This window comes from Arvicanthis niloticus, chromosome 2, assembly GCF_011762505.2.
Source record: "Arvicanthis niloticus isolate mArvNil1 chromosome 2, mArvNil1.pat.X, whole genome shotgun sequence".
Lineage (NCBI taxonomy): Eukaryota > Metazoa > Chordata > Mammalia > Rodentia > Muridae > Arvicanthis > Arvicanthis niloticus.
This window is the reverse complement of record NC_047659.1, coordinates 10,000,014-10,012,929: the sequence shown is the minus strand read 5'-3', so window position 1 is coordinate 10,012,929 and position 12,916 is coordinate 10,000,014. Positions and strand designations below refer to the sequence as shown.

At 46.3% G+C, this 12,916-nt stretch overlaps 1 protein-coding gene and 1 long non-coding RNA gene across 3 annotated transcripts in view; one reads left to right on the top strand and one right to left on the bottom strand.

Annotated features, from left to right (window-relative positions):
• Positions 1 to 2,003: 2,003 nt before the first annotated feature.
• Positions 2,004 to 6,427, bottom strand: LOC143441273 (uncharacterized). The gene is made up of 2 exons (XR_013108527.1): positions 6,267 to 6,427; positions 2,004 to 4,937 (listed from the first exon to the last, which is right to left on the bottom strand). It is a non-coding gene; the product is annotated as an uncharacterized LOC143441273 (long non-coding RNA).
• Positions 5,362 to 12,916, top strand: part of Stxbp1 (syntaxin binding protein 1) — a 59,141-nt gene continuing 51,586 nt past the window's right edge. Inside the window, exon 1 of one of the 2 annotated variants that reach the window (XM_034495308.2) lies at positions 5,362 to 5,630. In XM_034495308.2, the coding sequence (XP_034351199.1) occupies positions 5,594 to 5,630 (37 nt within the window). In that variant the 5' untranslated portion in view covers positions 5,362 to 5,593. The remainder of the gene's footprint in view (positions 5,631 to 12,916) is intronic. The other variant, XM_034495309.2, reaches the window with a different exon arrangement.

The window sequence follows — 12,916 nt, the reverse complement described above, 5'->3', positions numbered from 1 at the left end:
GCTCCCTTGTAAACTGCCCCTCAGCTCCTATCTCTTCTCTTACCATCCTGTTTACCTGGCCAGCTCTCCCCGTCACGTGACAGGAGTGTTACTCCTAGGATTCTTCCCACGCCTGCCGCAGGTCTGCAGAGGGCTCTGCAGAGGCTGCGGGCTACGCATGCGTAATTGTAAGCGCACCTGCGCCTCTGCTGGCCAGGGAGACCTTCTCTAAGCGTCCTGCGGCACCATCCCCGTCTGGTTGCGCGCGGTGCTAAGGTGGAACGAGGGACGATGAACCTGATTGGGCTCAAATTCCCGAGGTGATCTGGTTCTTGTCGCTGATAAGCTCCCCACATAGCCAAACCTCTCCTGTCATGGACTGCGTCCTGGGTTCTGCAGTTCTCCACTGGGCATCAGGAAATGAGGGCTAAAGTGGAGTTTCTGGTCTGCATTGATAGCCTTAGAACCTTAGCCTGGTGGTTTAACGTTGGCAGGCCCTGAGAAAATAATAATATCACTGACTTAAGAGTAAAGGTCCAGTGAAAATTACTGAGTATTCTGTGGTGTCTCAAACTCTCAGCCAATGCAGATTACAGACAGCTCACCTATAATCCCAGAACTTGAGAGGCTGCCAGCCTGGGGTTATTTAGGAAGACTCTGTCTCAACACTTTTCTTCTCTAAATAAAGTGTGAGTGATGTCTGCCTGGGAGAGATTTTACACTGTTGGTCATTGCCCTGTATCCTCACAGCTACCCTGAGAGAGAAGCTTTACAGATGGGGAAACCAAGGTTCAGAGATGTCTGGAAGCCTGGAGCCAGGTGATGGATTCCAATTTCAGTGTGACCTCAAAGTTAGGATAGGGATATTTATTTTTCTGGTAGGATTTCAAGTAAGTTCAGTCTACCCTTGAACTTGCTATGTAGCCAAGGATGAAGGAAGGTCATCTTGAACTCTCGATCTCTTCCCCTCCTTTGCTTCTACCTCCCAAGTGCCAGGATTATAGGAGCCAGCACCCACCATGGTCAGGCTCCATGGTGGGTTCTCAGTCTCATTCCATTTGTTCTTTGAACTTTTTAAAGAATAGCATCCATGCTGACCTTAGCCACCAACAAGGAACATACCAGGTACGCACACATCCAGAAACTATCTTCTTTCTGGTCCTTGTTTCTGCTGAAATAGGAGTTGCTATATTTTTGTGATCTTTGAGGAGGTTTCTTGTGCACAGATCCCACACCTCCTGAAAGCCCCTGAGCAGTGCAGCCGGCCAACTCCTAGAGCTCTGCCCACCAACCCGACCCTTAGGCTCTCCGCTACGATCACAACGGATCCTCTTTTCCTGGAGAAGCCAAATTCTTTCCTGTTGCTGGGTGTTTCACCTACGGTGTGTCTGTCGGGATGCTCTCCCATTCCCTCTTTGCTACTTTTTCCCTCTTTGGTTCAGGGAGCCCAGCCAGTTCTTGGGTCAGGTGCCCTGTCAGCTACTTTCACAGCCCCCTTTCCTGTTGCAGTACTTTCCAGCTTTCGTGATTCCTCTACTGCTGTCGGTCTCATCAGACCCTCAAGGGCAGGAATCTTGCCTTATGGCACTTGGACTGGACCCCCGATGCCATCCTGTGACCCTTTTTTGGCTCACTTGACTGGATGAATGGCAATCCAGCCCTCGACATCCCCCAACTCCTTAGCCAGAAAGGATTTCTCAAGCTTCTAATTCATGTTTCTGTGGTAGATGCATTAACTGTGGAATCTCTGTTGATACATGCCAGCTGGTTAAGGAAGGAGCATGTGGTGTCACAACTGTACCCGGGGTTCCCTCACATTTACACACACTGGCTCCTTCTCCAGATGTACCCAGAGTCTACCAATGTGTTCTGTAAGCCAAGGCAGAACTGAGACATGGAGAGAAGACATATTGTACCTTCTGTCTAGGAAGGAAGCAAAGGGTCCTTTGGGTGCAGACTGGAGTAGAGGCCAGATGTCTGGGTTCCTTTTCCTATTCTTGTGATAAAAATCCTGATGAAAGTACTTTAGGAGGGAAGAAAACATTTATTCTTGGTTTACAGTTCAAGGGCAAGTTCATTATGGCAAGGTGGGGATGGAGGGAGGAGCTTGAGGTGGCTGGTCACATCGTGCCCACAGTCAGGAAGCAGAAAACAATGCCTATTTGTACTCAGCTCCCAGCCTAGGGAATGAGGACCACTGTGGGTGGGTCTTCCCACTTCAATTAGCCTAAACACAACACTCTCCTGTGAGTATGCCCAGAGGCTAACCTAAGCCGCCCCACCTCAGAGGCTCGCCTGGAGGCTTGCCTTACCGACCCCAGATCCTGTCGACACTTATTTGTCACACCAGAAGGCTGTCAAATCTTCTCACCCCGGTGGGTGCTGGTGTCTCAAACTAGGACAGACAGTGTTTTAAGTTTGACCCTGATTCACTTCACGACCTTGGAAAATTCTCCTTTAGGCTTTTCCTTCTTTTCTTGTCGTACTGTATAAGACAGTAGCTCAGAATTCAAATTATTATAGAATTGTATTTCTAGGGGCTAAGGCTGAGCTTAGATTGGTAGATTGGTTGCACAGCATAAACCAGGCATGGTGGTGCAAGCCTAGATACCCAGCTTGTGAGAGATGATAACAGAAGACTGAGGGATTGAAGGTCATCCTGAGCTACATATCAAGTTTAAGGCCAGCCTGAACAATATGGGCCCCTGTCTCAAAAAATAATTATTACATTCTTGGGGGCTGGGGAGCAGTGGTGGCCAAACCTTCAATCCCAGCCTTTGGAGGCAGAGGCAAGCCTATCTCTGAGTTCAAGGCCAGCCTGGTGTGCAGAATGAGTTCAGGACAGTCAGGGCTACACAGAGAAACCCCGTCTGGAAAAACAAAAACAAAAAACAAATTATTACAAAATATTACTAAATAAAGCCAAGTATGGCGAACACCTTTAATTCCAGCATCCAGGAGGCAGAAGAAGGTGTATTTCTGCAAATTCTAGACCAACCAGGGCTAAATAGTAAGACCCTGTCTAAATAAATAGATACATTGATAGGTTAAATAAATAAATACATTTGTTTTAAAAAATACTTGAATTACTACTTGTTCAGTACTCAGCACAGCCTCTCTGAATCTCAGGGTCCCCGTCTGTAAAACAATCACTTGGTTTCTGAATGATATGCAGAAAGGGTCCCAGGTCACAGGGCTGCTTACATGCACTGGGTATTCACGGGCTTCACACTTATATCTCCTGTCCTCTGGATGAAGAGTGCTTCATGCTTGTCATGGCATGTGCTCAGAGAACAACTCTGTCGAGTCCATTCTCTTCTCTCTTCACTGTGGGCTCCAGTGACTGACCTCAGGTTATCAGCCCCGCTGCAATGCCTTTACCCACTGAGCCATACTTTGTAGCCCACTTGTTTCAGGTTTTTGAGACAGGAGATTGCCATGTAGTCCAGGCTGGCTGAAGTTCACAAAAAAATCTCTTGCCTTAGCCTCTCAAACACTGGGATTACAGATCTTTGCCACCATGTCTAGCACCCGTTTATGATTAAAAAAAATCGTTTATTGTTATGCATATGTGAGTATGAATGTGTGTATGTGTGTGTTCCGTGGCACTCGTGTAGAAGTCAGACAATTCTTAGGGGATTGGTTCCAGAGAACTGCTGTAAAGTTTTATTATATTTACCTAATGTGTGGTACCAAGCGCCAGCGTCAGAGAACTTGTGGGAGTCTGTTTGCTCCTTGCACTAAGTGGACTCTGGGACTCAAACTCAGGTTGTAAGGCCAGATGACAAGTGCCTTTACCCACTGAGCCATTCCCATAGCCCTTCCTCTGTGAGGTTGTTGTTGTTGTTGTGTTGTTTTGTTTTGTTTTTGGAAACTGGGTATATGTAGCGCTGGCCTGAAACTCACTATGTAGACCATTGTAGTTGGCCAGAAAGTCAAAGAGTTTGTCCTGCTTCTGCCACCCAAGTGCTGGGATTAAAGGTCTGTGTCACTATGCCTTCCTTTGTGGTTCTTTCTTGCTTGTTTGTTAAGACAGCTTTTTCTGTGTTGCCCTGGCTGTCCTAGAACTTGTTCTGTCGACCAGGCAGGCCTCAAACTCAGGGATCTTCCTCTCTGTCTGCCTCCTGCGTGCTGAGACTAAAGGTATGTGCTACCACACCTAGCTCCTTCGTGATTTTTCTTTTTTAAAATGTGTTTTTAAAAAAGATTTATTTATGCATGTATTTTATGTATGTGGGTATTTTTTTTGGCATGTATGCACATCAGAAGAGGGCATTGTGTCCTATGTAGTCCTTAGACTACAAAGACGGGGTTGGGGATTTAGCTCAGTGGTAGAGCGCTTGCCTAGCAAGCACAAGGCCCTGGGTTTGGTCCTCAGCTGTGGGGAAAAAACAAAACAAACCAACCAAACAAACAAAAAAACAAATAGACTGCAAAGACAATTGTGAGCCCATATGAATGCTAAGACTTTAACTCAGGACCATCATCTGGTAGAGCAGTCAGTGCTCTTAACCACTGAGCCATCTCTCCAGCCCCATCCTTTGTGGTTTTCAAATTGGACTTGTTCGGTTTTTCTTTACACTTTATTTTATTTTCCACCGTCAGGGATCAAAGTGGAGACCTTGCATATAACAAGCAAGTGCTCCATCACTGAGGTACATCTCCCACTCTTGTTCTGTATTTCGAAAGCAACCTTCTTCATTAGCAAACATGACAACAGTGAAAACTGTGACCATGTAGACTGCAAGAAGGAGATGCTGAGTCCAGAGTAGATTCTATAATATGTCCTAATTAGATTTGGATCTTGGAAACTACTGGATTTGTACCATGTCTTGTGCACGAGTGCAGCCCCAGTGTACAGAATAGCAGATTATATATAGTAATGGGAGAACAATATTCAGTAGTGAGTGGAGATAAAATAGCACAACAGCAAGCGCCTCCGGTGTTTGTTTTTGCACCTGAAAATGAAGATTAGAAACAATGCTCAGTTACTGCGCGAATTTAGTAAAACCACACTTGAAAGGTGAGTGACACAGAGCTTAGCGCTCCACAGACCACAGAGACACACGGATAGTTAGTTTCATTGTACTGTAAGCCTATGTTGTGGCTGGGAATGGGAATATAGCTAATAAGAATCTGCTCTCAGAGTTCGTTTTGTTGGCAGGAGAAAATGGAAGGCCAAAAAGGCAGAAAGAGCATCACAGCCTGGCTTTGGGGACATTCCCATGGCCTGGACAGCTAGAGCAGGACTGACGAGGGGATTTTAGGACCCTGAGCCCGGGACGCGCGCGTAAGGCGCAGGGGAGGGCTCTCCCGGAGCCCGCATCCCGAAGGGCGGGGTCTCACGCCCGGGCAGCGCTTCTATTGGCGGAAGCGCGCGGGTGACGATGACGGCTGGCGCGAGGCCCCGCCCCCGCAGCCCCGCCCCTCCCGCGCGCGCCAGCCGCTCCACAGCCTCGCTCTGGCCCGAGTCGCGCCCCCGCGCGGAGTCGGCGCGTCAGTCGGTCCCGAGCGCGACTGCCGGGCGGCGGGCTGCAGATAGCGGGGCGCGCGGCTCGGGGGAGGCGACGGTGTCGCGGGAGGAGCATCGGAGCCCGGAGACTCGAAGAACGCCATGGCCCCCATTGGCCTCAAGGCGGTGGTCGGAGAGAGTAAGTGGCGTCCGGGTGCTGCCCCGGGGCCGGCGCAACCCGTTATTCAGGCGCCGCCCTCCCGGGAGGGAAGCCCCTCTGGCTTCCTGCAGCCAGCTGACTTCCCTGACTCACGCTTCATCCAGATCCCCTCTTCACCTCGATCCTCCTCACCCCAAACGCCTCCTCAGTCTCTATTCCTCCATCTCCTCTTCATCCCATCCCTCCTCCTCACATCTCGCCTTCATAAACATTGCATTTCCCTTTTTACCTTCATCCCTTCACCTCCATCACGCCATCTCTCTTCCTTCATCCCATCCCGTCTCCTCTCTCTTCTCGTTCAGCCCAGACCCCATCTCTCCCTCCCCCACCCGCGCCTTTACCCCCCTCCAGCCCGCCACCCTCCTCTGCAGCATCACCCTTTTGCACCCCAACTCTTCCCCAGACGTATTCCTTTCCTACCGTCTCCCTTCCTTGCCTTCTGCATTTTCAGAGCTCCCAATTCCGCTCCCCCCCCTTTTTTTTTCTGTCTCCAATCCCTCCCTCTTTCCCACCCTCGCTCGTGAATCGTGACGAACGAAGCCTGGCCTGCGTCCTCCTCCCTCCCTGCCTTCCTCTCCCGGGAGCAGGGCGCTGTCCCCGGCTGCAGAGACCCACCTGGGAGCGGCTGGGCGCGCGCCGCTAGGGCCACTCCTGCCAGCTGGGGAGGGGACACGGGGTTTTCCTGGGGCGCTGCTCCCGCAGGGCTCCCTCCGCCTCCCCTTCCCCGGGCTGGACTTAAAGGGAGGGGTCTTAGCCGGGTCCGAACCCTTAGAGATCCCAAGGGAGAAGGGGAGCAGTTTCAGAGTGCCGCGGGAGGAGTGGCCCCAGCCAGCGCCGCAGTCTGCTGTCTCGCTGCTTGTGGGACTCAGCCCTGGGCGTCGCTGCGGGGAAGATATGATTGTTTATGGGTTTGCATGAAAGGCACAGCAGACATTTTTAAATTTATTTTTTTTTTATCTATTTTTATAATGGATGGTGAGCGTCGAAGTGACGGCGGGTTGTAGGTATTTAAAAAACAGCTTTCTCAAATAAAGATGGGTGACCTAGGTAGAAAAATAGTGCCTCTTCAGTATTTTGGCACGTCTTTACAATGAAACCGTGTGAGGACCGATGTGGCCTTCGCTCTCATCGGTGAGAGAAAATGAAAGTGCCTTTCCTGTAGGAGAGGTGGAAATTTACAGTTTCCTTTTTCAGTGATCCTCTTCTATGGTAGCTTCCTCTCAGCCCCCATCCCCCATCAAATGCAGCATAACTGTTGAGCGTCGTAAATGCCTTCCCCTTATTCTTTTGACTGGTATATGGGGGATACTCTTTTGGTGGAATCTTGCCATGTTCAACCTTTTCTGATATAGTACATCAGAAGGAGATTATGATAAAAACAAAGCCAAAATGGACATTTTTTTTTTTTAAATGCTCATGCTAGCACCCATGCTGTAAGGTTACTTGAACTGTTTTCTGAGGAGAGTCAGTGTTTGAGGCTGCAAGTATCCATAGGGATTTTCTGTCCTCACCATCTTCATTTTTACCCATGGGAAAGCAGTTGAGGCTTTGGAGCTGTTAAATGATTTGCTGAAATCACTGTTAATTAATTTTTAAAAATCTAGTGTCCAGTTCCTTGCAATTTAAGTAAAGATAACGTCCTTGTTTTCTGCATACATACTGTTTCCTCTGTACCCCCTTTTCAAGGGTTAGAGGTGTGGGGTGGAATGTCATATTCCAGGTATTATTTTTGAATATTACATTTGAAAGATAAAATACTTATTATAGAACCTCCCCCAAGACAGTCTCTATAGTCCAGGTGGCTGGCCCAGAAGGCGCTGTGTAACCCAGACTGGTATTAAATTTATCTTAATCCCCCTGCCTCAGCTCCACAAATGCTGAAGATTATAGATGTGAGCCACCAACCCCAGCTTATTTTTTTTTTTTTTTTTTGCTTGAGACAAGGTATCACTTTACAGCCCTAGCTAACCTGGTACTTCTACCCAGTGTAGGCTGGCTTTGCATTCCTGGTAATCCTCCTGCCTCAGGCTACCAAAATGCTGGGGTTACAGGCTTGCACCACCATACCCAGTTGAGAAGTAAGGTTTTTGCATCCTTTTGTCAAGATTATGTAGGTGTCACCAAGACCTCTTGCTTTGCCTCTTTTAGAAGTAAGCATAAAAAAAAAAAATCAGTATGCAATATGGTCAAAATTTCCTTTGAAACAAAGTGAAACTGTGGTATACAAAAATAAGCGCAATTAAAAAAAATTGGTGAATGTGTGAACAGGTTTCTATTCCTGTGACAATTGAGTTAGGCATGTGCTTTAGGAAAATACATCACTGAATACTATTTTAATGCTACCTTCTAGTTTTTGGTGGGGTTTCTGCTTTGACTTTTTTCTCCAAAAAATAAGAGTGAAATAAGATGCCTTTTTTTCTTTTTTTCTTTTTTGCTGTCTTGAGAACTGAGTCTAATATAGCCCAGGTGCGCCTAGAGCTGGCAGGGGCTTAGGATGAGCTAAAACTGATCCTCCAGCTTCTGCTTCTCGAGCCTCCCACGACTGTCTCATTTTAAGCAGTGCTGGGGATTGAACCCCAGGCCTCTAGTATGCTAGGTCAGCACTCTACCCACTGAGCTATGTCTGCAGCTAGAGCTCGGTTTCAAAAAACCCACTATGCACCAGTTTAAACGTCACTTTTTTTTTTTTTTTTTTTTTGAGGCAGGGTTTCTCTGTGTAGTCCTGGCTATCCTGGAACTCACTCTGTAGACCAGGCTGGCCTCGAACTCAGAAATCCGCCTGCCTCTGCCTCCCAAGTGCTGGGATTAAACGCCACCCGCATCACTTTTTTTTTTTTTTTTTTTTTTTTTTAATCTAAGTTAACATGCCATAGTCACCGTCTTAGGGTTATTGTAGCTGTAATGAAACACCGTGACCAAAATTAACTGTAGGCGGAAAGGATTTATCCACATCACAGTCCAAAACTGAGGGAAGTCAGGAGCTGATGCAACCCTGCTCCACCTACTTTCTCACAGAGCCCAGGGGTTGGCTCACCAAGATGGGCTGAGCCCTCCCACTTCAGGCAGTAATTAAGAACATGCCCTACAGGCTTGTCTACAGTCCCATTTTACAGAGGCATTTTCTTAATCGAGACTCCCTCCCTTGAAGGCTCTAGCTGTGTGAAGTTGACTTAAGACTAGGCAACACAGTCACTGTCAGATTTTTTTCTTAAGTAAAAATTTATCTTGTTTTTGTTTGTTTGTTTTGGGAGAGGCCCACATCTCTGAATGCTGTGTCCTTCTGAATGCATAGGCCAGTTCTCTGATACGGGGTTCTGGACCCCAAACTTGCTCATCATTGGCAGTTGATACATATTTGCTGGATGAGCAAATATTTACGATATGAATAAACATAAAATAAATGTAGTTTTGAATCCCTTACCTTCCCCCACAGTCTGCCCCAATCTAATTTAGAGCCTTGCACCTGTGCAGTACCAGCTCCAGGGCCCGTCTGGTCCCTTCTGTGTTGACCTTTGGACAGCCCATGGGTTGTAGGTGTAGAAAGAGGTTATGGGCTGACTTTACTTATTCTACAGACATTTGTTTAGAGCTTGCTAGGAATTATGGGAGTTTCAAAGCTGAAAGCTGAATAAAACATGGGCCTGCTGTACCAAGTAAGCATGGTGGCATATGTCTTTAATTCCAGTACTTGGGAGGCAGAGTTCCAGGCCAGCCAGGGATACTTACTGAGACCTTGTCTTAAAACCAATGAACCAGCCAACAAACCCCTAAAACCAAAACAACAGCAAAATGGGACTAGTTCTACTGTGTGGCAGTCAGTCCTCCAGAAGCTTTCCTTGTTTCCTCAACACGTTTTAGAACACACTCAGTGTGTTGCCCTTGTGTGTGTTGGTCTTGCCCAACTAGTTTGTAAGTTTCCTTCTTTCTTTTTTGTTTTTCTTTTTTCTTTTTCTTTTCTTTCTTTTTTTGTTTTGTTTTGTTTTGTTTTGTTTTTGAGACAGGGTTTCTCTGTGTAGTCCTGGCTGTCCTGGAACTCACTCTGTAGACCAGGCTAGCCTCGAACTCAGAAATCCACCTGCCTCTGCCTCCCAAGTGCTGGGATTAAAGGCATGCGCCACCACTGCCTGGCGGTTTATAAGGTTCTTAAGGGGAGAGTAGGGTTCTTGTTCTTGGGTCTGTCCTCAGTGCATGGTTTAGGCACTGACACACAGTCAATGCTGGACAAACAACTAATGAGAAAGAGGACGGGCTCAGTAACTAGAGTTACGGGAGGGCCGTGTGCCAGCTGGGATGTGGGTTCTTGTGTCCCTGTGCCATCTTTATACTGGGGATGAACTCAGGTCCTCATGCTTGCTCAACAAGAGCCTTAGTAGCTGAGTATCTCCCTGAATGTAAAGGGTCATTATTTATTCACTTCAGGACTACAGCTTAATTTTTAGGATTAAGCTTATTTATTTGTTTGAGTTGGGAGTGTGCCACAGACCTGTGGAGGTAAGAAGGCTTTCAGGAGTCAGCCCTTCCTCTTACCATGTAGGGTTTCAAGGATCAAACTCAGTTCAAGGTTGGCTGCAAATAATACCCATATCCACAAAGCCATCTTGCTGACCCAGGGCTATGGCTTTTAATTTTTTTTAAGATTCACTCTATCTATCTATCTATCTATCTATCTATCTATCTATAATTTGTTCAAAACAAAGTGGGTTTTTTTTGTTTGTTTTGTTTTTTTGTAGTTCTGGCTGTCTTGAAACTCAAACTCACAGAGATCCACCTATCTCTGCCTCCCAAGCTCTGAGATTAGAGGTGTACCTGTCACCACCACCTGGCTAAGACTTATTTTTATTTGTGTGTCTTTTGAGTGTGTAGGTACCTACAGAATCTTGAAGGGGCTATCAGATCCTGTGGAGCTGGGGTTACAGGTGGTTGTGAGCCGCTGGATGTGTATGCTAAGAATTAAATGCAAACTCTCTGGAAGAGCCTATCTAAACAGACAATAGGACGGGTAGACAAACAAAAACAGATTCCAGGTTTTCTCATGCTGTTCCCTATGGACAGTCTCTTCCTGCTCTCAGCTCCTGGCAACCAGCTTTTTCTATTCCCTGTAGTTTTGCGTCTTCCAGAATATTATGCCAATGGAATATAGCATCTATCTCTTTTTCTTTTGTTTGTTTGTTTGTTTGTTTGAGGCAAGATCTCACTATGTCACCCTGGCTGACATGAAACTCAATATATAAATCACTCTGGCCTTGAACAGAGATCCACCTGCCTCTGCCTCCCAAGTGCTGGGATCAAAGCTACTATACCCAGCTCTTAAAATGTGATTTCTGGGGCTGGAGAGATGGCTCAGTTGGTAAAGTCCCTGCTGTGCAAGCATGAGGACCTGAGTTCAGGTCCCCAGCCCCAGGTAAAAGTGCCAGGTGTAGTCACATGCATCTGTAACCCTAGCTAGGAGGGCATGGATGGAGGAGACAGATGGACCCCTGGAACACACTGGCCAAGCAGTCTAGCAAATCTGAGCCGTAGGCACAGAGGGAACTATTCATAAGCTACGGTAGGTAGTGATAGCACAAGACACATGATGCTGGCTTCTGATCTCCATTTGTTTGAACAAACACGTACTTTCATGCACAGGTATACATACAAAACACACACACATCTCTCTCTCACACACACACACAATATATATATATATATATATATATATATATATATATATATTGTTTGTTTGTTTGTTTTTTTTTTTTTTTTTTTTTTTTTTTCGAGACAGGGTTTCTCTGTGTAGTCCTGGCTGTCCTGGAACTCACTCTGTAGACCAGGCTGGCCTAAGTATATAAATTTTTAAAAACCTGATTTCTTTCATCCAGAGTGGTTGTGTAGTACACGTTGACTATCTCAGCACTAGAGAGGCAGAGGCAGGAGGATTGCAGCAAGTTCTGTTGCGTGCACATACCATAGCACACATATAGAAGTCCTGAATTGGTTCTCACCTTCTACCATGTGGGTCCTGGAATTGAACTTAGGATCATCAGGCTTAGCGGCAAGCACCTTTACCCACTGAGCCCTTACGTGGCTCCTTCCCTGCTGCAGAGCCTGCAGAGTGCCACACTGCCTCAGCTCTCCTCTAGGTGTCTGAGGGCTGCCGTTCTACACTTCCTCCCCAGCCCCTCTTGCCCTGCCCGTCCCCCTTCCTTCCTTTGACAGGATCTTTGTATTGGTTCCAGGCTAAACTCAGTTCTTAGGCTCAAGTGTGCCTTCTACCTCATCTCCTTCCCCTCCTTTGAATATTTTTAATAAAAACAACTTTCTTGATGCAATACTTGTGATTTTTATGTCTCTTTAGATCTTAAATATGTAAATATTTAGATTTTAAATATGTAAAAATTATTTTTCTTAAATATGTAAATATTTAGATTTTAAATATGTAAAAATTATTTTGAGTGATCTCACTGTGTCTTCCTTCCCAGTTTATTTTATATTATTTATTATTATTTTTCTTGTTTTAACTTTGAGATAGTGTCTCACTGTATAGCTCAGGCCGGCCTGGAACTCACAGTAGTCCTCCTGCCTTGGCTTCCTTACTGCCGGGTTTACAAGTTTGTGTCATCACACACCGGCTATTTATTTAATTTCCTTTCTTTCTTTCTTTCTTTCTTTCTTTCTTTCTTTCTTTCTTTCTTTCTTTTTTTCTTCTCTCTCTCTTTCTCTCAGTTGTTTTGAGACAGGGTTTCTGTAACCAGCCCTGCTTGCCCTGGACTCGATTTGTAGACCAGGCTGGCCTTGAACTCACAGAGATCCATCTTCTGCCTCCCAAGTACTAGGATTAAAAGCATGTGTCACTATGCCCAGGGTTTTGTTGTTGTTGTTGTTGTTTTGTTTTTGTTTTTGTTTTTTGTTTTTGTTTGTTTGTTTGTTTTTGGTTTTTTTGGGGGGGGGTTGCACACAGCACCTCTGAGGCTAACAGGTGTTTGGCAGCTAATGAAGTATTCTTTCTTTCTTTAGTGAGTTGGTCAGGCCAACTTTTATAGTTACCTCTGGCAATACAGCAACCCTAAATTGTGTGCTGTGGTCCTGAGCTTGCCCTAGGAGAACTGTCTCAGGAATGCCAGCTTTGAGGCCAATCAGAGGGATGCAGCTCTTCCTAAGGGTGCTTGGCTAGGGGTTAAGCATTATGAAGTGCTCCCGAGAATGCTAATTCCAGGATGGGTCTTTATTGTAAGCATCCTTTAATGTCTTTCCTCTGAGTAATTGAAGCTGTTAAGAGCAGGTGT